General features: G+C 43.9%; 1 protein-coding gene across 18 annotated transcripts in view; it reads left to right on the top strand.

Annotated features, from left to right (window-relative positions):
* MAGI1 (membrane associated guanylate kinase, WW and PDZ domain containing 1) overlaps positions 1-25,621 on the top strand; it is a 271,549-nt gene that overhangs the window by 114,603 nt on the left and 131,325 nt on the right. For all 18 annotated transcript variants that reach the window (XM_088528302.1, XM_088528297.1, XM_088528294.1 and 15 more), the window contains exon 2: positions 13,962-14,078. In XM_088528302.1, the coding sequence (XP_088384428.1) occupies positions 13,962-14,078 (117 nt within the window). The remainder of the gene's footprint in view (positions 1-13,961; positions 14,079-25,621) is intronic.

Raw genomic sequence — 25,621 nt, 5'->3', positions numbered from 1 at the left:
GCCCAAAATAAGGGAATTAAGCTTGGTGTGTGCTTATGTATACATTTAATATTCTAAGGTATTTTTTTGTGGTCATCTAAGTAGGCAGACACCTTGTCTCTATACTCCTAATTTCTGTATGAGCTGCGTTGTGAAACAGCTTTTCCTTGGAGCAATGAGGCTGAGATAAGAGGTATACTTTTAGTGAAGGCATTTTCTGTCAGGAAATATTAATTCAAATAATATGATGCATATTTTGTGACTTCTTTTCAGTAACTCCCGATTCATTTTTCTTGGTGCTAATGAGTTCTTTAGATCTGTCTTTTGGGAAAAAATCATAGTGTAGAGGGAGAAATGGCTTTATAAGAACATTATAGTAGTAAAGTTCTTATGTCTTGAACTCAATTCTTCTCATTCTGATTCTGTGTCAATAGGTCTCTGTTGCATTTGCCTTTTAGCTAATTTCTATTTTTTTTCTGCGTTTTCACTTAGTGCGAGTGAATTGTCATGGCCATAAATACTTTGCATAAATAGCTTATTTTGGTAAATGCTGATTTATAGCCATCATACTGGAGTGTTGGAGTTCTTCAGTCCTTCTGTTTAGTAGACACCAATCTGCCACACAGTATGATTTGATCATTTATCAGATATATTTTCCTCAATCACCTTAGCTGAATCCTGAGTTATATTTTTCTTAGTTGTCAGCTTGGTGTTTCAGATTTTTGTGCGTGTGTCGTTTGTTTGTTTTTAGAAGGATGTTTTGGGATGGCTTTGCAAATACTGATCACTACTTATCAGTGCTTTGGATATGAATGTCCTATAAGTACAAAATATTCCTGTTTCTCTTTTAGTGTTTGTGTGAGATGGGCAGGAGAGTGGGTTGTTTCCCAGGAGAGGCCCTGGCTGAGGGCAGAAAGACCAGGCCCAGTTCTGGGGTGATTAGCACCAAACTTGCACTTTTCTGTGTGAAGTGTGTTGTGTTTTTGTTTGTGTGGGTTTTTTTTTTTTGCCTTTTTAGACAATTAATACCTTTTAAAACCTGCTGCTTGCTTTAGTAATCTCTAATTCTACCTGGTGAATGTTTAAGAGAGGAGTTAGTTGGATCAGGTAGCAGCCCCAAAGCTCTTGGGCATGTGCAGACTTTGAGGAATGATTTTTCCTGCTGCTTCTGGCCTGTTATGTTTGTGGTACCCCCGTGTATAGTATGGGCTTTGTTTTATCCTGTCCTTCAGTGTATCCAGGCTTGCAATGTATAGTCCTTGATGATGAATGTTTTAATATCTTGAATGTTGCTTAGGTGGGCATAATGTTAATGCACTTGATTGGATTTGGAGCTGCGAGGGCAGAATTATGCCTTTGGGGGGGGGGTGGTTTAAATACCCCCCAACAAAATGGATGTGGTGGTGCGTATTAGATGCCCACAAACCTGGCTTTAAAATAGGCATGACCTGAAATGGAGTGAAAAAGGCAACCGCAACTCTCCTTTTGCATTGAAGACAAGCACTTAAAAATTATTTAAACATTGGCACGGGAGCATGCTGGAACAGAGGGAGTCCTCAAAAGGTTGTCTTTGTGCTGCTTAAAAGCCAGTGACCGCTAAATGGGGTATAAGCGACTAGTTTGTTGTATCACTAAAAGCACGTGGGGAAGGAGGGCTCCGAGTGCTGTCTCTTTAAGCATAAATATTCATTTCGTTCCATGGTGGCATCTCCTTCTTCAACCCTCCGGATGATAATTAAGACAATGGAAGATAAAATTTTGCACTGTGTATAATTACACCCAAGCCTTAACAAATAAGAGATTATTCTGTCCGGTAAACAAAATATAATCATCCTGGCACCCTTACTGAAGGAGAGCTTAAAATAGAAACTCTACTCTTTATAGGTCAGGCAAAATGTCATCATCTCTTTCATTATCTGTACTGTTTGGATGAAAAAGAACTGATTAATTTAAAAGAACCTTGGCTTATTTGCTAACAAGGTTATTTTCTCATTGATTGCTGGGAAGCCTAGTTCCTTGGAAATGGCTCGCAAATTGGGGATGGATGAATTGCAAGCCCACACGGAAGCGTCTGCCCGTTGGCGGCGGAGGCTGGCGCGAGCAGTGGTGGGAAGGCAGCAACCCATGGAAAGATCCCCAAAGCACCCCAAAGGTCTCCAAAGCTTAAATATGTAGCAGCCCATGCCTAAGGAGGGAAGATCAACCAAAAAAATGCCTCTTGTAGACAACTCCCAAAGACTTAGTGGGTGCAGGGCTTTCCAAAGCCCCGGAGCATGTCATAAACCCTGGGAATATTCCCTGGGCAGATGTCCAGGGCCCATACTGTGCTTCTGTGCATCTCCTGCTAGGTCATACAGCACTGTTCGCTAGCTCCAAAATCTTTTCTTTTCCAGCTGTAGACTGAGCCCAAGGGGCTCCAGGGCACCTGTGTTGTATAAACCCTTCTTTGCTGTGCAGAACCTTTGCAGCTTTAACTGTGCACTCCTAAAAGAAAGAGCAGCATAAAATGAATTTGAGGCTAAGCTGATTAGAGCTTTCCATTTCAGAATCACTGTATAAAAGAACTTCAAATGCATTCGATAAAGTGGAGGAGAAAAATGCTTGTTAGCAAAGCAACTGCAAAAGTACAAGGAGAGGGCTCCAAAAAATAACAACAATTTTTAAAGTTAAGGAGGAAGAATTAGTATTTAGCCATTTAATGTTGATTTTTATTGCTTGCTGTTGCATTTTGCCTGTAGCTGGGTCATCAAAATGCTTCAGAAAAGAATTAGGAAATCAGGTGGCTTTGCGGCAGTTGCTATAAGGATGCTATTTGAGCACAGGGATTTGCTGGCAGAAAGGCGAGTTGGCAACAGCCCTGAGCCTGGAGAGGCAGCACTTAGATGGCAAAAGCGGGTGCAGAGCCGTGCTCTGCAGTTCTTGCATCCTGCAAAACCCTGTGAAGCCCTCGCCAGCAGCAGACCCCGATTAAACACTTCATCCCTGCTTCATCTTTCACCAGAGCCATTCCTTGTGGGTGTGCTAGAAAGCCACTGTAGCTGGGAACAGCAGTGGAATGGAAACGAAACCCGTGCTGGTTCCCATGTTGAAACTGGGTGACTGCTATTTTCATCCCTTCTGCACTTGGGTTTTCCAGTTAATGGTTTTTAGTGTGGGATGCCTGTGGCTGTGCAGATCTGGCACCCAAGGCAGGCAAGTGGGCAAAAACCCAATGTTTTATTCTTAACTAAGAAAAACTTTGTTTTGGAGGTGTCCTTGATCCCTGTTTCTTCTGCATGCAGGAGTGCTCTGTGGCTGTATTTAAATCTGCCTCTGTAAATGGCTCCTTTCCCAGGGGTTGGCGTGTAGTTACCTGTTTGCTCCTCTGCAAAGACCTGATGGAATAAGGCAAGTCAAAATGAGGCTTATGGATTCCCCAGATTTCCTGGGGGCTCTGAGAAAATGAGAGGTCTGGGGCGAGTGGACTAAAGAGTTTCCCTGGAGCCGGGATCCTCACGAACCTGCTGCTGGGGTTAGGGGAACCGGGTGAGTTAAGATGTAACGTGAAAAGGTGCCACCCAAACTGCATCTCATTTCTGCAGAAGTGCACTGTTCCTGCAGAATGTCTTGATTTCAGAAAAATTCTGATCAAAAAGCACTGCAGGCAAAGCTTCCACCTCGCCATGTGCTTCAGTCGACCTCTTCTTCCTTTATTCCACAGCTCTGTTTTTCACCAAAAGAGACCATGTCCTGGTCTGTTGCAGAACTGCTCTGCTTTACATCTGAAGGAGCCATTTATATGCTATTTCTTTGTAATTAAACTTCTTATTCCCCCAAAAATGTGTTTTCCATTAAAAATTCCTGCCTTATGCTAATAAATCTAAATCTTGTAGCTATTGTCTCTAGAAATACATTTTTCGCTATATGCCACACATAAACATTTATTTCCTGTTGGAGAAAATATGGTTTTTACCATCTGTAATGTTCATATTTGTTTCTTGGGGGGAAAACTTAGGGTGACAGAAACATGATACAGGCAGTCTTATACACATTAAGAAACAAGTCTCTGCAACCAAGACAAAAAATAGATGTTTGCTACAGAATCTAGTAAGCTTTTTTCATGTATGCCATTTTTTATGCCAAACTTGCTCTGTATGAGGTATTACATTTATGGTGGTGAACACAGCTGTTCTGATTCATTTAGTTTTTGGTTTCTGAATGCGAGTGTTTCGCTATTTTAGCTGCTGTTACTAAAGAGCCTTTAAGGTGGCAGCTCAAGTTATAAGTCAGGATGCTACGAAGGTCCTTTAACTGGAGCGTTATTTTTTCAGGATGAACTTTCAAACTTGCCACAGTATTTTCCTCATGGTCAGAGAATATTCTGTATCCCTGGAAACTATTCCAATGGTAGACTAAAAATAAAATGCAAATATTTGCAGTCAGAATAGTTAATTGGGCTTTGTGCTCTTTTTTAGATTTTGTTTTTCCTCTGTCTACCATCTGAAATTGGAAAAAGTTGCAATCACTTTCCCCGCAAACGAAGTTGGTTTGTTAACCCGGGTGACCTTCTGGCTTCATTTTTGTGGCTTCTTGAGCCTCTTATAAAGTGTGTTTAAACTGCTCCCAACTGGTACGCACATTTTTCTGCCTATTTTTTTCCCCCCCTCGACAGCTTTGGCTTGTAATTATTTTCAGCTTTGAGAGCTTGACTTGCTAAATTGCAAAGTGCGTTGCTGTGTACATTATGTATTCAGTGCATGTTAGTGGTTTGGGGTCTCTTCCTTACGACCATAAAACATATACTTGGAGAGAGAAGAAACAAAAGTTTCCCTTTAGATCAGGATCAGTTGTGTGCTCTGAAAAACATGTAGTAGGATCAGGACCTACAGCTTGAGGCTGCAGCAGGTCCTGGTTCTGCTTCTGTTCCGTGGCTCAATTTGGAGGGTGTCTTGGAACAGGTCAGTGAATTAGCCAGTGCTCCTTGGGATAAAGGTGTGTGTTGGGAATAGGGACCGCCAGGTTTCTGTCCTTCTGCTCAGACCCTGGTGCATCTGCATCATCCAAACGTGCTGAGCCTGGGCGACCCAGCAGCGGGTGCTGAGACACAGGGTTTTTCCATGGTGGTGATGGGTTTATGGCTGGACTTGATGATCTTAAAGATCTTTTCCAACCATAATGATTCTGTGTGCTTTTTCATTGGGTTTCTTTTGAGAAAGCAAATTTTTCGCAGTGAAGACGAGGGGAAAAAAAATGGAACCAGGTCAAAATTCTAGTGTTGGGTCAATATGTGCATTTAGTGTGTGTATGTATGGCCTGAGCATCGTTGCTTTATCGCAGTGGATTTTATGTGCCTGCTACCTGGCAGGGAGGATGTTAGTATTGACGCCTGCCTGGGAGCCGGGGAGGGCAGAGCCTGTAATGCTGTGATCAGTGTTCAGAGGTGACCTGCCTGCGCCGTGGGAGGTTGTCCCTCCAGCAGTCAAGGAAAAGCGAGGATGAAAAGGAGCTAGCGTGGCTGCTGAAGGAGTTAGAGATCGGGGCCAAAATAAGGTCCCCAAACCCACTATCAATGCTTACATTGGGAAGAAGGACAAGCAAAAAACAAAGAATATGAATAGCTGCTCAAAATCCCTAAATATTGGTATGTTTCCCTCCCCGCCACCTGCTTCACTTTTTGGGAAGAATCTAATCCTGTATTTAGGAGAACGTCTTGCAGATCTTGCAAATATTTTCCCAGGACTGCTCTAGAAAATTAGTTTGTCGGCATATTGTTATGTAGGGCTTGTTCTGCTAAGCATTGTAATGCCGTCTGTTTCTCAAGCTGATTTGGCTTTTACAGCTCAAATATTATATCCTACTTTTAGAACATATGGTAACTTCTTTTGGGAGACATGCAGAGATATGCATCTAATTTCCAGAAACGGGTTGTTGCCTTTGACTGAAAGACTCCGAGTGCTTTTCATCCTGATTTTATTTTTATTTTTTTCCTCCTCTTGCTGATGTAGACTTTCTTCGTTGCCCTCTGCTCTGCATCCATTGCCTAAGCTCTCATGGTTAGCTGCTTCCCAGAGGAGGACCCTCTTGCTGGCTGCTTTGCATTGGAGCTAGGAAAAAGCAGCAGTGCAGCCTTATCCAGGCTGCAACGTGGTTTTGGAGAGCGGGTACCTGTGACAAGTGCTGTTGGTGGCTGACGTGTAGGCATCACCCCTGGCATCCCCATCCCAGGGATGCAGCATCCCTGGAAGCGCAGGCTGCCCTTGTTGATGGTGAAGCTGCCCAAGCCACATCCTGCCCGGCTGTGCATTGGAAGAGGCTCCGTCCCGCGCTCCGGCCCTGTTACAATGCTTGCATTCTGTATTCATTTTGCATGTGTAGGAGGGTTTTTTTTCTTCTTTTCTCTCAAGCCTACGTGGCAACGTCAACGCTTTTTGCCGCTAATGACGGCTTCCTGCTCCTCTCCGCGTTTCCCAGGGGAGCGCGCCGTGCCCGGCACAGCAGCGCCTTTGTGCGCTGGACAAAATGCATTCCTGGGAGCAGTGACTCTGCTCCTCAAAGTTCACCTCTGGATGTGACTTTAAGCAAAGTTTCGAAGAGCTGGGGCCTTGCTCTGGGCCTTGCTTTAACGTCATTGCCACCAGGAAGCGTTTGTGAACGTGATGTTCATGTTGCAGCTGGTTGACTTAGGCCTGTGGTCCAACAGCAATCTGGTCCCAGAACTGTGTTATTCAGGATGATGCTAATCCAAATTTCATTGAAAACAGGCCCTTACGTTGTTCTTTTTTTTCCACTCCAACCTTCTCCTTGAGCTATGCTGTGTTAGGTTTAGGGCATGCATGGCTTATGCTCAGTATTGTGGTTTATCATAGAGTTTTTTCATTTTAGAAAGAAAACTTAAGCACTAAGATGCTCTCTGTGTGGACATACAAGATGTCAAATGATTTGAGCAGGAAACACCTGCATATCCCTCCTTGCTGCTTTGCTTCAAACTAGGACTCTTGTGCATGGAAATTGCTAACAGCTGCAGCAAGACAATTACCTCCCAAAGCACCTTCTTGAGGTAGAAAAATACTTTTTCTCCAGTCTTTCACACAGTAGTACTTGGGTGACAACTCTGGGCACAGCCAAGCTTTCCTTCGAAGCATCAGGAAAACGGAGCCCAGGCTGGTGAAGGGGATTTTATATCATAGCAGCCTTTAAACAAGAGGCTGAGGGAAGGTCTCATCCAGGTTGAAACCTCCAGGCAATGGAGCCACGGCAGGTCCGTAGAGGAGGAGCTTGGGCTGGGGGCAACACAAATGTGTTTATCACAGGCACTCATAATGTTCAAGCCCAATGCACAAATGACACTTTTTTTTTTTCTTTTCTGCCTCTGAGCTTGAGCGCTACATTATTTTTTTTGGCTTGTCTCATCCAAAAGACTATTTGTTTGAGCTTACACTAGAAATATGAGTCCTGTTAACGTGTAGAGGATAAGGTGGAGTGCCCTGCGAATACAGGAGATTAGGCTAGGTGCTCGCAGAAGGGTTTTGCCAGGGATTTATAACCTGCTAAGTGCTTTTGTGCAGCTGCAGATGCTGAACTGCCCCTTCAGCGTGTCCAGCCGGGCGGGTTGGGAGCGGTACCGCGAGGGGCCGTGCCAGGAGCGTGTCGGCCCCGCGCCGCTGCGAGCGCTGCCTGCGGCGAATGCGGCTTCCTTGGGCCACAACTTACACCTAAAATAATATTTTAAGACGTTCTGTTAGCAATAAAGTAACAAGTGTTATTCATTCTCCAGACAGGAATTACTAGCCGTGCTGAAGCGATCTCTGCTGATTCAGCAGCTGGGCGGCTGCTGCTGGAGTCTTACGCGTGCTCCATCAAAGCTGAGTTTTATTGCTGTGTAGGAAGTTCATTCTGTAACTTTATGCAGTTTTTTGTAGTACACCCCTCTAGCTTATCATAATTTCCTTCCACTGGAAGGCTTTTGCAATGGATGTGGCTTTGTTGTTTAGGCATAAAAATTGGAAAGTATTTTATGTTCTGTTCCAGGAAGGTAGGTGAGGCGCGGGCAGTCGTTTTGCTTTGGTTCTGGTACTTCCTCGTTAAAGCAGGATCACAGCCTGCACGCTGCTGTTACTTTTCATCCATCCGGAGAGCTGCTCTTGCAGGAGGGCACTGAATAGGAGGAAGACTGGGGATGTACGTGGCATTTCCAGCGAAGATCCCACCTGAGCTCTCTGCGCAGGAGCCTCTCAACAGGGATTATCCAAATCAGTGCAAAAGTGACCACTGCAATTGTAAACGAGGCTGTTGGGCCATTTATATGGGACATCTGAATGCCTGGACTGTGGGGGACTCATTTGTACTCAGAAAGATGCATTAACCTGTTTGCTTGCTTGCAAAACAAAATTGGAATCAGGTATCTGCTGAGCCATGTTAATTGTGAGGCTAAACCTTGGGTGCAATGTTTAAGTTTTTCTTTTTTTTAAGCACACTGAGCCATAAAAGCTTTATAAGTTTCTTTGCGTTAGGAAAATACAGTAGCAATTAATTTGCCAACATGTTGTGGGTTTACAAGGTACCTTCATTTCATGGCTGACTGGAAGGTGGAACATGCTTAGATTATATTGAGTTTACAGATTGGTATGGATACTTAAGGCTTCTAAATAGAATATTTTTGCTCTATGATCTTATTTGAGCTCTTGCCAGCCAGCAGTATTTTGTGTCTTACTGTATATCCTTCCTTGTACCTTTGACCTCAAAGGAATAACAAAGACCTGGAATAACAGAAGTAGGTACTGGATTTATTTATTTGTTGGTTCTTGTACTTAAAATAAGAAAGCAAGTAAAAAACCACGATGATATATTTGGTGTCTCCCCCCAGCAGCCCCATGACAAATGGCTGTTGGAGCAGTGTTAAACTCTGACCTTAGAGCCACAGGAGTAATGAAACTGTGATCTGGCAGATGTGACATACTTGCTTTACATAAATCATTCTCTTTTGTCACTGCTGGCATATGGCCAATGAATCTTCTAATTATTGAATGGCTTTTATAGCTCCATTATTCATAATCACTTTTGGACAGCAGCTGGAAGACAAGGATGGGACGGGATGAAATGATATAGCACAAAATATCATCATTTGTCTAACAGCTACTGGGATTAGGAATACTTGATGATGTGGTTAGCGGCGCGCACGGTCTCGCTAAATGATAAAAATCCCCCGGCCTTCATTTTGTCCCCTGTGATGGGCTGCTGCCCAGTGAGCCTTGATGTGAAAATTGTTGTGTTAATTGATCCAGAAGCAGAATGCAAATCTCTGCAGGTATTCAGAAAATGCGTGAGCGGGTATCGGGGCTGCCTTCGAACGCAGATCACCCTAGGACCTGGGAAAAAAACCCTTCACAAGGCTCGGGTCCTTCTTTGGAGAAGAATTTAACAACAAGCTTGGAAGTGTCTTTGGTTGCTTTATTAATATGTTAACACTTCTCAAGGAAACCTAGACGGGTCTTTTGAGAGATGGATTTAAAACCAGCTTATGCTAATGCACTTCTTTAGTAAAGGGGAGCTATTTGGGCTCTATTTATAGATGTGCTGTCTGAGTCCTGCCTGCCGGTTGGAGCCTTCATGGTGAGAGAGCTGGGACTGAAGCGTCCCCATCCAAAAGGAACCAAGGAAGGGTGAACAGAAACCTGTGCTTGGGGAAATGAGGGTTGCAGGGTCTCTAGTAGTGTCTCTGAATTAGGTTTTGTTCTGTTTTTCCTCACTCATCTGCAGTTCTGCGTCTTGCAGCACAGAAACCAAACCCTGCCCACCAGGGTAACTTGTTAACGTTTTGCTAAATATCTCCGGCTGGAGATCTTCAGATGAAAGACAGCATGTCATAATCAGGGGTTTATACTGCAAATCCTGCATGCAATCTTTGTGTCTTAAAAAAAAAAAAAAAAAAAAAAAAAAAAAAATTCCCGTGCAAGGCAGACATCAGTCTTAATCCGGTGACTCTATTGCACTCTTATCCCTTTAGCGAGGCCTTTAACCTCATGCTGCCTCGGGCCCAGTTGATTTGCAGGGGTCTTTGCTGGCCCCAGAGAACCCTGCAGGTGAAGGTGCATAAGGGAAGGGGAGTCTTGCTGTTCTCCAGGGTGGAAAATGGATTTTTCCAGGGGAGACACCATCAGCCAGTCCAAATAGGGCAATTGGTGGCCTTCCTGGAGAAGGCAAAGCAAAAATGATGTGCTCATGCAGACCTGCTTGGAGGATTGGGTTGTAGGTCAGACTACTGTGCCTTGGCTCCGTTAATCATAGTTATATATGACCATTTCATGAAGCAAATGGGTTAAAAACAGCAGCAGTGATTAATATAAATATGTAAGCTTACTGTTGAATCCCTATTTCCAAATGCATAAAACATGAGTTCAGGATATACACCTTGAGCATAGACAGGATCAGGATATACACCACCGTGTGCTTCTGGCATGGACTAGATGGCAGGAAGGTGCTTTTCAACCCTGACATGTTCACGTGTGACTTGTTCTTCCCAAGATGCAGCTTTTGCATGGTCAGGTATGCAGTTTCTTTAGGAAAAGCCCCTATGTCAACGCGACAAGAAACTCTCAGCCCCCCGATGTGGCTCAGGACCGGGGGGTGTTCGGGGCAGTAAAGCCAGGGCAGGATGGTTTCAGGATGGAAGCTTTTTCTGTGCCAAAATCTGAAAATGTAGTAAGGAAAGTCAAAGCGTGGTTTTTGAGCAGTTTTAACATTAGGTAACTGTTAGAGGATAAACGTGCAACAGAGGAGTGAGGGTTTGGAAGAAATGCATTTGGAAATGGTTGATATTTTCATTAATCATAGTAATGTCCAGGCTTCGTGCCTATCTCTGCAGAGCTCAACAGGGCTGTTTATTGTTTCTCAGAGTACTGTACGTCAGTAATGCTACTTGTTCCACGAGGAAATGTTTTGTTTCTCCCTTGGGGTGTGTTTTTGCTGCTAAAATATTTGTCTTTGCAATGTAATGGTTTTGGAGGGAGCTCACAGTCTCTAAAATGCAGCCTAATAATTGAGAAAATGGACCATAAAGATGCGTGCAGTAAGTTTTCCTTTGAGTTCAAGGATAGAAGACAATGTTTCAGATGACCGGGAAGAAATGGCCCAGGTTTGGGGTTATATGAAGGGGAAAGAAGCAGCAGAAAGTCAGTTCCTTGGCTGTCTACTGTGTCTCGAGAAAGGGAGAGGCACTAGTTTCATGCTGGGGGATAAAGGGGAAAAGTCTTGCAGCAGTAGAAGAATCATTTCAGAAGATTTCAAATATGAACTAAGATGCAATTTTCTTAAAACCAGAGTGTTTTAAGGCGGGATATACTTCTGGTTGATTCTGTCATCTCTAAGGAAACCAGAGACAGGTGAATTCTTCAGCATGGCTTGTGTGGAATTAGACTTGGCAAGGGGAGGATTTCTGCTTAAAATCAAGTGTTTCTGGGTGCCAGCCCTTGAATGTGGCCTGGACGGGTGCCTGCTTGCTAATCCCAGGACCAAATGCATGCCCACTCCTGGCTGAGCTTGATTTTGCTGCCAGCGCTGGGCTCAGCAGCTGCCTGCAGAGGTAGACTGTGAAAATGCAAGAAGATTTTTTTAAATTATTTTTTTAATATCTATCTGGCATTTTCTGGAATTTAGCAACAAAAATGTGGCTTTGAGAGTGTCATTTTTTTCCAAGTGGTCTCAGCAATATTTGTATGTATTGTCTTTGCAGGGAATGAGCACCTTGTCTTGCATTGGCTAGTGCATTTTTAGGAGCACAATACCTGGAAACCCCTAGAAGGCAGGGGATGATGTGCTGGTCCTGGGAGTCTAGGCATCGCTGGCAAAAGCCAGGCAAGGCTGACGAGATGATTTTATCTGCCTTGGTTTTGGTGCAGGTGTTTCCACCGTTTCTCTAATGAGCAGCGTCTTGGTTGATGGTGTAAGAAATAAAACTGTAGAGAAATGCTTCCTATTTTTCTTTTTGACTGATGATATATCTTTACGAGGAGCTCACTATTGGAGACTCGGCAACATTTTATGGTTTCCTTTCCCAGAGGATTGATCAGTTGTACCCCTCTCGAAAGGAGCAGCGCTCTGCACGGCTCTGAACTAGATAGTGATCTTAAAATTGAATACCTGCAAATTTGTTTGCCCCATTAAAAAGTTCTTGTCAATCTGTGAACAAATACATACCAGAAAGTCTGTATGTATTGATTTTTTTTATGTATGTTGGGGAAAAAAAATCACATAGTGCATGTTCTGTTTTTAAAAAAGTAAACAAAAAAACTCCTCACTTATTTGCTGGTTTTAGTAGCTTGGCCTGCTGCATAAAGCTTCCTTTCCTCAATATTAAATGCAATCTTGTTTAAATAAATAAATGCTCTTTGGAGAACTGTGCAGTCAATGTAAATCATATAGTGCTTTTTGGAATTTGACTTGATTTTTAAAAACCCACCTATTCTGCGCACCAGAACCCGAGTGGAGATGCTGCAGGGCTGCAGCAGGCCGGGGTGTCTTGGACTCTGAGCTATTTTTCCTGTTTTCCGCCTCCTCCCAGACCCGCTGTCAGGCCGCGCTCCGTTGCAGTGTTATTACTCTTGATTTGTTTTGCAGCAGTTCCGAGGGGCTCCAGCTGGGAATCTGCAAGTGCGGTGCTGGGTTTGCTCGTGACACGGATTGAGGTGGCCTCTGCCTTGCGTATCTGCAAGCAAAAATTAAAAAAAATCATAATGCAAATAATAAGAGGACATGGGAATAGCTGTGCAGGTTCAGAGCACGGTCCGTGTGGCCCAGCCTTCTGGCTCCTGCTTCGACCCTAAATCGATGCTTAGGGAGGAAGCAGCCCAGGGCGAGATATTTGATATTCCCCTGCTGCAGCTTTCTCCTGCTACAAGCAATTCATTTTCAGCTCCAAGGACTTCAGAAGCCCTCTTTAGTAAGTCCTCATGGGGCTCTGTGCCCCAAGTGCTTTCAGTGTCCCCTTCAAGGTCCCCCATATGCTTCTTGGATCTAAGGTCCTCTCTAGCAAGGAGGTTTGCAGCAGCCTTTATGAAGCCCCTTAAGCTTGATCTGAACCTGAAAGAGGCCCTGCTGATAACTGTGACTCTTCCTTCTCGCATTGGAAGAGCTGGGGAGCAGACAGTCCCAGCCGCCCTCCTGGGATGCTGGGGACCAGTGTCTCCAAGTCCCTGTCTGCTCCCTTGTCCCTTGTGTGCCAGCTGCTCCATGCTTTGATCATCCTTGTTGCAGTTCTCTGAGCCTCTTCCGCTATTTATTTATTTATTTGAAGAACGGAAGGTTTTCTATCTCAATTCTCTATATATTCTCGTGGAATTGTTTTTGCTTCTCAATCAAATCAATGTCAGCATTATCTCAGGTTTCAAAAAACTTCATCTCTGGGAACAAACTTCATTAGGTTGCTCCAATTTGTGTGTTCTGCCACAAGAAAGATGTGGCCTTTCAGCAACTAACAACATTCGCTAACGATCAAGTTTCTTATCTCCATTTGTGGAGCTTTCTGGAGATGCTCAAAACTGAACAAGGAAACGAATAAATTTAAGTATTGAGTATTAGTTGGTTATTTCTTTAAGGACTTTGGGCACTCTTGACTCTTCCATCCATTCTTTTTTTAACTTCTTGTTGTGGCAGCAGCCTTTGCCTTCTGGCTGCACAGCTCACAAAAGCACTAGTCCACATTTACTGATTTTCTTCTTTTTTGCCTCATCTTTCTTTCTCTGCTTGTTCAGGCAAATAAGTGATAAAAGGCAACGATGATCTTTTTAACACCGCAGGAAGAAAGATGGGTTATGAGACAAGCGAGGCCTCTTGTTTACAGCGAGTTATTTTTGGTAATTAGCCATTTGTAGGGGAAGATGAGTCTCTGCTCGTAAAGCCAGCATGCCGTAATTTAGGGGGACGCCGAATGGAAATCTAATGTTGGCCTGAATTGGAAATGGTAATTGCGTGCGTTTAGGAATAAATAAATGGCTGTGTTTTCCTTGCAGGAAGCCGGCTGAACAAAGACCTGAGGCACTATCTCAACCAGCGCTTCCAGAAAGGCTCGCCGGATCACGACCTGCAGCAGACCATCCGGGATAACCTCTATCGCCATGCGGTGCCTTGTGAGTAAGCCGAAAGGCCGGGTTGATCCCAGCACACGCGTGTGTCTCCAGACTCCCGGGGCACAGGGGACTCGGGTGGCAGCAAAGGAGACGCTCGCATGAGAAATGACCTAGGCTGGACCACAGAGAAACTTTCTAGCTTGTATTCTCTATTTTTTGTTGAATAATACCCTGCTTTTATTTGTTTCCCCCATGGGAGTTTTTTTGCTGCTTTATTTTGCTGAAAGTGAGCAGCGTTTTGTGGCTGGGTGTCGTAGAAGCGGGACAATGGTGCTCTCGGAAGGTCATCTGCAATGCGAGCAGGAGATCAGCTGCAAGAGGGTGTAGTGAAGCTTTTAACAAGGGGAATGCCCGTTTGCACTCAAAGACCAGCTAGGAGGAAAACAGAAATGTTATAGGGTGGTATTAATCAGAAGTTCAGAATCTTTACTCAAAATCAAATGGTCCTTGCATCTTTGGGAAGATAGAGCAGAGAATGAGCCTTCATCATTCCACCTCTGCTTTGCATTCTCTACTTGCCAAGTCAGTCTGTTTTATACAAAAGGTTTTCATCTTTTTAGACCTTTAATGAGCTTTGGGGATAATGACATGTTTTCAAATCAGGTTGAGAAGAGAACTAGCAAGCATCATGGTTGTAGCAGATAGGACTAAGCAGTAAAACATTTTAGGTTTTCTATCTCTGTGTGAATCAAAAGCTGTTTATGCTGCTGCAGTTGTACAAATACTGAATAATGATGTTGCCATTTAAAGTCAGCATTTGCCAGCAACCATCTAATAATAGCTGAAATAATAGATATTTTCCATCTAAGTATTGCATATGGGAAGACTGTGTAGGACTGCACTATGGCCGTATTGATCAATTACAATTCTTTAAATGCCAAGTGCTAAATATCACTGTCAAGTTTATTCTCATTTATCCATGGACTGCTGTACCTTTCAAATGTTCTGCATGGATATTAAGAACATACATTATTATTTCTGTTGAACGCTTCCCATTTTATCTGCCTGCAATATGATTAGTCTTTAGTGATCTAAGTTGCCTGGCTGTAGGATTTAAGGACAAACTGAAAAAGGGCTTCGAGGAGCATAAACATAGTGTTAAGCTTAGTAGGTGCAGTGTGTTGATGCTAACATCCTTTTGCCCATGAGTTTTGCTGCAGCTTCTGAAACAGCAAGGAGAAGCAAGTGTGTGTTGTGTGGAAGGATTTCGTGTGTTACCAAAGTTGCATTTAGATGTGTTTTCCAGTGATACTCTTCTCTGATGTATGAACTTGCTGGTGAGCTAAACTCCTTGGACTTAGCGAAGGCTTTTGATTTAAAACCAAGACCAGCAAAACGGATTCTTACCCTTTAAAAATAGGAGGTGGAGATGCGTGTTGTCCTTGTATCAATAAGAGCATCAGCGCTCATGTTGCATTCATGAAACCCTCAGAAAAAGCTGCAAAGGAGGATTAGTTGTTGTGTGTCCATTGAGTTGCTGAGTTGTAAAGCACGTAACAATTTTCTCTCCAGGTATAGTGGGCCTCCTCCTAGCAGTAATTTTCTGAGAACGATGCTCATATTCACGTAGATGATCTCTAGAAGTCCCTTCCAACCTTAAGCATTCTGTGATTCTGTGTGAATTTGCAAGAGGCTACTGTACATGTGGTAGGTCAGAATGCTTTACAGGTCTGCAGATTAATCTAGCAGCACGCTCATATTTTTATTCCTTGGGACATGTGACCAGTAAATCCAGAGGTCTGGACCAATCTCTAGCGCTAATGGATTATGAAGTCTTGTATTTTGAAACTGGAATTCCCTGCTGATTATGTGGTGGAGGTGAACGAGAAGCCAAGGTCACTTGGGCTAAGTGTGCTTGGACTGCCAGCTGCTTTTGGATGTACTGACATAAGGGCGAAATGAAGTGGTAATTAGTAAATGCAAAATGGAGAAAAAGACAGTGTTAACCAGTTTTCTCCCAAATTTTTAGTAACAATTTGATGTGGTTCAGGCCTTTGGAGCCCGTGGAGGGCTTCTGTTTTCTATCCTGCCATGTGCAGGTTGGTGTCTGGCCAGCCCAACAAGAGAACAGAGATGAGACTGTAGCTTTTGTAGAAGATGCAGATCGGACAGTAGGGTTGGAAGAGCTCAACCTGTCCTGTTTCATACGTTGATAACGACACACTGCTTAAGTTTCATTTAGATACTTATTTCAGGAGAGTTTGTTAGGAAACTGCTCCCCACTTGAGCTGGTATTTGCTGCAACACTTTGTAGTAAACAACAGCTGTGACAGGCATCCTGGTGGCCTCCCCGTTTGGTTGCTGGCCTGCTTTGAGTGCTCTGCTGTTACTGTCACACCAAACCCACGAGGTTTATTTACAGACCCAAAGCATTCTCCCCTGGAGTTTACAGCTTTATCCTTGTAATTTAGGACCTGGCCAGTAAGAAAGAGAGGCCCGGGACACCTTATTTATGTAGGAGGGCACTGAATAAACACTACTGAAGACATGCATTTATAGTGTACAAACCTTCAAAAGAGCTAGTGCATTTGAGGCACTGAACTGGGGTTTATTTCAGCTGATCCTTTTTTTTTTTTTTTTTTTTTTTTTTCTTCTCCCCTGTGCCATGTGCTCTAGGTGCCCCTGCTTGAGCAAAGGGTTGGACTAGTAGGTGGTCTCTAGAGGTCCAACCTCAGCCATTCTGTGATTCTGTTTGTTTCTGTTGCTCACATTGGATTAATGACTTCATATATGCATATATATGTGTGTGTGTGTGTGTGTTTATATACATGTTTGTTTTTTTCTTTTACTTAAGAGACGTTGTACCTTAAATTCAAGCAAGATGATTCTTATTCATTTGGCTAAATCATTATTCTCATTCCTAGCATGTAGGATCCAATGTCAAAAAAAAAAAAGAAACCCTCAAATACATTGAGATTAGCAAGATGCTGCAAGACACAGTCTCTAGCTATCCCTTTTGCCTCGTTCTGTTTTGAAGCACCAAATTTTTCCTCTTTTCTGATGTGCCTAATGAGACTGCCAGTAATGATGCTCCATTTGTATGCTAGTAGATGGCTCTATCAAGCTTGAAGTAAACGAATTGGCAACAGTTTCAGTTACTGATTAGAAGTGACCATAGGCCAAGTGCTTTGGCTGATGTGGGGGCATTGTTCATGGTTTATTTCTAGTGTGAGTTTCATCTAGGCTGGTGACATTGACCTGGGATAAGGACCAAGAGCAAAAGTGCAGGTTCATCAACTGCATGAGGTTGGGTCACCTTGTCACATCTGATTCACTTGGCCTAAGAGAAGTGGATGTGGCTTTTGCTACACCTGATTTTGGGGATGGCTGAGCGCCTGTGGGATAGGGTAAGCATGCCAACATCTTGGCATTGGGTTTCACAAGTGTTTCTAGCAGAGCTTCCCAAAATAGCATGTGTGTGTGTGTGTGTGTGTGTGTGTCCGTGAAGGTTTACCTGGTGGAAATTGCAATTAGCTGGGAGGAGGCACAGGGCTAAGTCCAGGCTGGTGCATTCTAGGTAGGTGTCTCCAAGCAGCTTTACCTGGGGACATCTGTGCAGTGGGGTTAAGTGAGAAGGAGAGGCAATAGCAACTTGCTTCCATGCCATGGAGCAGCAGTGCGTTGAACCCACTACTCATGGCACACTGAGCAGACGGGACCATCTTCTGAGTTTTGAGAAGACGGTAGAGCACATCTGCCTTGAAACGAGGCCGCAATCCTGGCTACTTGTCCTAGCTGCTTATTCTCAACAGCTCGGCAGCAGTTTTCATAGTGTATCAAGAAGAATCAGAGTGATGGGATGGCTTCAATAAGAGCTTGTCTTGATGTGGCTTCCCCCCACCATTCGCTTGGCTCTCCGCTTGCGTGAGCCCTGTGTGACATGTGTGGCAGTGCAGATACCAGGCTCACCAGAACTTTATGAAACCATGTGCATGGTGCCGGTGCAACCGCAGGTGACATTAGCAGTCACCTCCTGAGCCAAGTAAATTCTGGGTTTGTCTTATTTTAGTACTATAGGATTCTTTCCTTCCTCTGCCTGGTTGTCACCTTCAAAACCGAGGCAGGAAAATGAAAGGTGTCTTTGACTGCAGATGAAACAGGGATGATATAACGGACAGCCCAGAGTTTAGTCTCAGATGTCATCCTCGACTCTCCATGGCAATTTTCCTTTTCTTCCCCAAAGGAGCTTTTGAAACCCCACGAGGTCATTTTTCTGCAGGGGATTTGCTTTTTCCAAGCCAGAAGGAGTCCTGGGATTAATTGGCTGGAGAGCTTCATGTTAGAGAGGCATCGCTCGTTTTGCTGCCGTCTCTTTTCTTGCCTTGCCTGGGTTTGATCTTTGCCTGAGCCTTCAATTACAGGAGCCCAGCTTTGATGGCCATCGTTAGGAGGGGAACCCTGAGCAAAATAGGAAGGAATGGACAAAAATCGATAGCCTCGATGAGGGTGATCTGCAAGGAGACTCGGCAAGAGGCAGCTGGACGGGGCGAGCGCACCCGCATGGGAACAGGGAATTTGGGCCTGGGCTTCCCTCCCTGTGGAGAGCTGCCCCTGTGCTGGGGGAGCTGCTGCCCAGCCTGTGGCTTTGGAGATTTCGTAGGGTAGTTGGCAAAACGCTTTAGGGCTGGCTTCCCCCGGAGCATTTCTGACCTTAAAAATGAATAGATAGGGAAACATGCAAATTGGCTTGCGTGTGATATGGGTCTTCAGGATATTAAATATAATAGTCTGACTATATTGAGTGTAACAGCCTCTCTGTGCTGGGAAAATGCTCCACTTTCCTGGAGTGAAAGACCGTTCCATTAAAAGTTTGTGTTTTACATATGTGGGGGGGATATGTGAGACAATTTCAGAGATATTTTTAGGTACTAATTTTTATTAAGGGTAAAGAGAATCACCGACAGTGCGCGTTATTTTTCTTCTCTGGCAATAAATCAACAGTTTATGTAAACAAATGTTCTTTGAATTCTCAGCAGCTTTCCAGAACCACGGCTGTATTTATTATCCGAGTGCCTTTTGTTGCACTCCCCTTCCACACAGTGTAATTCTGTTTTTGTAATGAGAAAAAGTTGCAGTGTCCATGAAATATTCATTTGAAGGAGCACACTGATAAGATGAACAGGGGGGCTGATCTTTTCACTACTGCAGGAAAAGTAATTAATTGTTTTACATGATCTGTGCTAGGGAAAAGTTTTCAATAATTTTTAAAGAGTGCCCTTATCACTAGGGTGCCAACCGACAGGTACCTGCAGCACATAAAGATCATTTTTCTCAAGAACATTTTCTTGTGAACTCTCCAGCTCTGAGGAGTACTGGACATTATTTTCCTTGCCAGCTAACATGGGGAAATTTATTTTTCTTCTCATATTTTCAGCAGGGACTCTGTGCTGAGCGCAAGCGGTGGCTTTAGGAAAATCTTGTCGCTGTGTTCTAGGGAAGGGAGGATTTTAACCAAGTCCCCTGCAGTTTGCAGGCATATAATTATTTTGCGTATTAGTGAACCAGATGTGTGTTCACTTTTAAGAGAGAGAAACACCCTTTGGAAACACCAATATTTCTGCAGTTTAGTTCCTTTCTAGACTCAGTCATGTCTGTTTAATCTAGAAGACTTCAGACTTTTTTCTTTTTTTTCTTCCATCTGGTCTGTCTTTTCAGATCAATTTTGTGCCGCTGGAACTATTGGGTATTTTTTAGATTTGGAAATAAAAGCACTTAGGACAGCAAATATTGCTCCATCTGCTTCCCCATTTGCAAGGAGGAGCGTTTTTGTATTCGCCGTGCCCCCAGCCGGAATTGCACGAGGCGCCGGAGAGCAGCGCAGAGGCGACGAGCGCGGCCGCGGCGCCTCTCCCATGCCACTTGCCAAGGCCGATTTGGGTAAGAAGTGTGGGAAGAGATTACATGGCTGGTTTTCTTTGTTTGCTTTGTTAGTCCCTGGTGTACTTCATTTTGTGCATTTTTTTTCATTATGGTTGCTTTGGACTACGGCAGAGCAGCTGCGAGCAGGTATTTAGGTAGTGCAAATACAGTCTATGCATATATGCTTGTATGTTATAGCATTATATACATAATATACATGTGCATTATCTAATATATTTGTATTCTTTAAAACTAAAGGATTTGGAGGCTGTCTGTCTCTTGCAAAGCAGAGGGTAAATTAAGAGCTTAGGGCAGGCACTGCTGTTTTGAGGCTGGAGGAGTGAGAGAGAATTAGCCCAGATTATTCACTTGAAACTAGCTCTGTCCTGCCATAGATATGTTTACAAACTCAATTTAAAGTATAGAAGAAGCAAACTCTGGTATCTGCATGAGGCAGGTGGCCAAGGCAGCTAGATGCCCTTGCAGCCCCATTTTTCATACTACATCCTGATCATATCTTTCTTTGTCCAGATGATGAAATGAAAAATTGGGGCACTTCAGCTACTGTTTGATTTCTTTTCAGCCACCATGCGTCTTTCCAAGATTTACAGCATATTGATTATGCCGGGGCCAATGGAAAGCAAAGGGAACCATCTAAAACGAATCAAAATTAAATATGTAGCCACTCTTTAACCTATCATTTTATGTTATTTAACATGCACATTTGGGACATTTTGGGTGTTTCATAGTTACAGCACCCTAGAAAACACCAGTGCTCTGTGCTGGTGCAGCTAGGCCTGGAGCCCCTGTGTGATACTGGTGCCTGAGCATCTCCTAGCCCAGCATGGCAATGGCAGGTGCAAATCTCACTTTTCGCCTTTGATGGGATTGCAGACTTGCCATGTTTCATCTCCAAACAATTACCCTTTGTAGTTTTTTTTCCTTTTTTTCCCTTAATGTTGCCACGCTTCTTCGCGCAAAGCAGGCTGTATTTGTCTGTTAAACCCTTTCTTGCTTTATTTCAGCAGAGGAGATTAGCTGTGTGATCATTTATAAAGCTGTTTTCTACTAGCTGTTTTTTTTTCTGGGGAAGACCATACCATACTACATACCATACCTAGTACCTTTACTAGGAATGATCTTAAATGAATCTGCTTGATTTTTTTCCCCCTCCCTTCCATTCCCATGAAGAAAGGAGAAAAAAATAGACTAAATATTTCTAGTTTTACCCCTATGCAACAGGAAATAAATCTTTGCTATTAGTAATAATGGTCCAGATGTAATTTAAAAATCAATAAATAAGATACAACATCCTTTTGAATAGTTAGAGATTTGACTGCTTATGAGTCAAGGTTCCTGGGGCATTGCCAGAATAGATTTAAGGGGGACACCAGCTCTCTGAATTCCTTTAAAGGGCTTTGTAATGTCCTAGGTTACTCTTAATCAGTGATTTAAGAGGGAATACATCTGTTTCACTGGGGATTGTGAAAATTATTACTTAAATGGCAATGTTTAATAAATGGTTCTTTGAGAGGACAATGTGTCTTCTAAATAAGACTTGTATCTCTAAGTAATCAGTTGGATACAGGTCTGGCAGTTCTACCTGCAGGGTTTTTCTGGAGCTGAAAATGGAGTAAAACATCAAAAATCTTTGCAAGCTTTGTCTATTCTTGAGTTATATTCTTCATCATTCCTTATCTGCGCTTCTGTCTTTAAGCTGTGTGCTTAACACCTCATTTGACAGGGGAAAAATAAACAGCCAACAAATGTTGATGTTTGCTTGGTAGAAAGGGCAATAGAAGAGCAAATATCTGCTGTTAGATGAGCTGGTAATACTTCATTTATATCTCAGACCACCATAGCAACTCTAATATGGGGGTTCCTACCAAATTTAAGCTGCTTAGTGGGAAATAGTTGCATGTAAAAGCGTGCAGGTAGTCTTTGCTGTGCTGGAAATTGGAGCTTGCATATGTGTGAACTGGGAGTCGAGGGCATGGGGCAGAGGAAGGCACAACCCCAAGTGAATAAGTCATAAGTGCAGTATTGGAGTCTGTGCTCACAGCTTGTGCCAGTCATCAAAAGCTCAGAACTGGTTATTTTGGTTCTTTTTATTGACCTTTTTTGGTTTTGAGTTCTTATTGCCATTTTCTTTCATGTTTTCCAGGGTGGTTTTGGAGAGTATTTTTTTGTTTGTTTGTTTTGTTACTGCATGAGAGCGGAAAATGTGCTTAAATAGTGAGGTTATTTTGGGCTCTCCTAATTCCAGAGCTATGAGGGTTGAGAAAAGCAGCAGCCATTGCATAGATATTTTGTGCTCTCACTTGATAACTTATTGTAATCCTCTGTTTAAAACCAGTGTTTTGGAGAAGAGGAAATCTGAGGAGATGTGATGGTGCTGTCTTGTGTAGCTAACCACCTGGAGAACCACACTGACAGCTTGTGAACTGCCCGTGCTAAAGGACATTGATGCTACCATTAAAATGCTAAATTTAATATTATAGTACTATTAGATTTCTCCCTCATTAACTCTAATCTGATAAACAACCTTCAACATATTTGGAAAGCAATAGTCAGCTCACAATCACTGCAGCTCCTTTTTATCGGGCAGTTCAGGTTTCTATAGATTTATAGTTCTTCTGTCATCTAATCTCTCTTTGTGGCTTTATTTTGTTATTTAAACTTGTGCTTACAAGTAGACTCTTCCTTAGAAGGCCCTCGGATTGCAGTTAACACCTTATGAAAAGAATAAATTTGTCCTAAATTCCAGTCCTGGGATATAGGACAAAATTGTGCATGTCTGGTTTTAGATATACACGCATATAAATGCAGTATGGAGATAGCATGATATGGTCCTGCAAAGGTAATTTGTTACTGTAAGAGTTAGTGTAGGGTGATGTTGATAGCTGGGTCTGTGCTCTTTGCCTTGGCCAACAGCATCAGCAGCGTCTCCAAAAGCACAATAGAGGTTTTGGTGGTCACAGACACCCCACCGAGGAAGGGTTTCTGGCCTGAAAAAACCCCTTTTCAGCAGTTTTTGTCCACTTGTAAATGGGAATGCAGCAGCAGAAAGCCAGAGCTGCAGCTTGGGAGAAGCCCTGGATGCTGTGATGGGCAGGGAGGTTTCTCCGGAGGGCCCACTTGCCTCCCTGTTTTTCCAGGCGTGCAAGGATGAGCGCGCTCTGCAGAAGGAGGTGGTCGCCTGTCACCTCTCAGGGTGTGAAAGCGGTGTGAAAGCCCTGACCCTTTGTGTGAAGGGCACCATCTGTGTTTTATTTCCCCATCTTGCCGAGTTTACAGCTATTTGAGTTCACAGTTTGTTCCCCATTTGCTGCTCCCACATGGTGAGTGAATCGCATCCAAGTCGCGCTGGCGGCAGCCGCTGCGGAGCCTCATCCCGACCGACCTCCGCGCGCTCCAGCCCGCGTCGCGCTGCCCCGTGCCAAAGCCTGGCCCTAAAGCCTTGTTTTGTGGAGGGAAGCTGCGGCTACTGTAAGGACAGAGACACCTTCCCACATCCCATAAGGATTTAGGGCTTGTCTTTGCCTTTCTGCTCTGACATCTCACCCAGAGTTTGCTTTGCCCATTCTGTCTGTTTGCATGGATGCTCGTTTGGGGGCTTTTGGCATCAGAGCCAAAATTACCAAGTATTTTTGTACTAGTTCATATGAGCCAAAACATTTGATGCTAAAATAAGACCACAAATAATGTAAGAACTGCAGTAGTGGCAGTTCTTCTGGTGCAAGCTTGCTTTGCTCCGAGGTTAACCTGTGCAAACAGCTCAGAAACAGGTCGGACTTCTTCTATCCCCCTTTGTTTCTCCTTTTGCTGTTGCTGCTGTTACTGGCAGCAACCATTTTCTTAAGACAGAAGCAACTGTAAAGAGAAAGAAAAAAAGATATAAAATTTAAACATACCATATTTTAAAAGCAAGCCATCAAAATGCTGAAGGCTCTATAAACTTAACTACCTTCTCCAGCCCTTGCTGCAGACCACACAAGTGCTGAGGAATTGATTGCTCTGGTGCTGGAAGGGGCTTTCAGGATACAGAAAGAGAGGTTTGTATTGAGTTTCCTTCTTTGTGTGGGGGACTTTTTTTTTTTTTCTTTTTCTTTTTTTCCCTCCTCTTTAAAAAAGAAAAAGCCTTTAAACCTCAGATTAAAATAGTCATTTGATTGTTTCTTCCCTTCCCTCCCCCTTTTCCAATTCTTATGAATGAGTTTTCATAAATGATTGGGGAGCTGCATCTCTGAATAAACGTGGAGTAAAATGCTCCACTTATTTTCTTAATAAAGAGGCTTTTATCTGGACTGCCCCATTTAGGTGCTGCCTCCTTGAAGTGTCGCCTGGTGAGAGTGTTTCACTGCCGTTTATGCAGAATTTCTCATTTTGTGGACACGTAAAAAGGGGGCCAGAATTAGCGAGTTATCTATTTCCATTTTGCAGTCTTCCCATTTACTGTATCCACTCTTTAAATGTGTCTTTTATTGAAAGCTTGGGGCTTCCCACCGAGCGTGTGAGCTTGCAGGAAGCGTCCCCGAGCCTGGGCTCTGCTGCGGCGAGCCTGGTGCTGAAAGATAGGAAAGGCAAGTTTGGAGCCAAGAATTTTTTTTTTCTTTCTTTCTTGAACAAGAGACCTGTGATGGGCCAGCACCTTGGGCTGGATGGCATTTCCATGCAAATAGTTGTGTCCTTATGTCCTCTCGTTAGTGGTGAGGATGTAAAATGTTTAGACACTGTTGTGGATGCTTTGCGCTTTCCTAGGCGCAGACCGAACTTCCAGCTGCGAGTGCAGCAAAAACCAGGTTTTTCCATGGAGCGAAGCACGCCTGTTCCTGTCCCCTTTTGGCCAACCCTGGTGTGTGTCCGTGCATCCATGGGCCTGGCTCGGGCAGGTTTGGGGTGGTTTGGGAGGATTGCCTGCAAGTCTGGGCTCCCCTGGGATTGTGCTACAGCATCTGAGCGATCCCGTCTGGTGAGCAAGGTGGAAAGAGTCCAAGACGGACACCTGCTGGCTCCAAAGCAGTCCAGTGCTTTTTCCCAAATATCTCTGGCCCCCTGCTCTTGATGTTTGCTTCTATAAAGATGCAGACGTGTTGGCCGCAAAAGAAAGTGTTTGTGTGGGGGAAGACAGTAGAAAATCATTGATACTGTCCCTGAAATTCCCTACAAATTTAAAAGGAGGAAGAAAGTCAGTGCTTTAAGAGAAACTGTGTGCCCCTGGGATAAGCACAGCAGAATTGAGAGACGCTTGGTATTTTGTCTGATTATTTGCAAAAATAGGAGCGCTGGCCCTCCTAGAGAGAGGCACAGCGAGAGAAATTCATATTCGCCTGGTTCCCCCCTCCTTGTGCCTTGCAAACTAGGGCAATACCATCTTGCGCTTCCCTGGGAACATTCCCAAATGGCAGCTGGGGAAGGTGATAGAGGAATAAAAAAGGGGGAGAGGAGGGAGCAGATCTGCGTGCCGGCGTTCGGGCTTTGCCGCGTGCACAGGTGCTTTTTAATCCCGCTGGCCTACATCGGCGGGAGGCGCGGGGCCGTGATGTAATGCTCCTTCCCTCGCGCCCGTGCAGCTGGAAACTGTTGTCATGTGTTAGAAATGTCACCAATAATATAAAAGGCGGCCTTCTGCCTGCTCCCTTTTGCACCGTCAGCTGCCGCCGCTTGTTCTTGCGTCGCAAACC

Source organism: Tinamus guttatus, unplaced genomic scaffold (assembly GCF_059628265.1).
Source record: "Tinamus guttatus ecotype Peru unplaced genomic scaffold, ASM5962826v1 Tinamus_guttatus_pri_ptg000307l, whole genome shotgun sequence".
Classification (NCBI taxonomy): domain Eukaryota; kingdom Metazoa; phylum Chordata; class Aves; order Tinamiformes; family Tinamidae; genus Tinamus; species Tinamus guttatus.
This window is presented reverse-complemented; position numbering and strand designations above follow the sequence as displayed.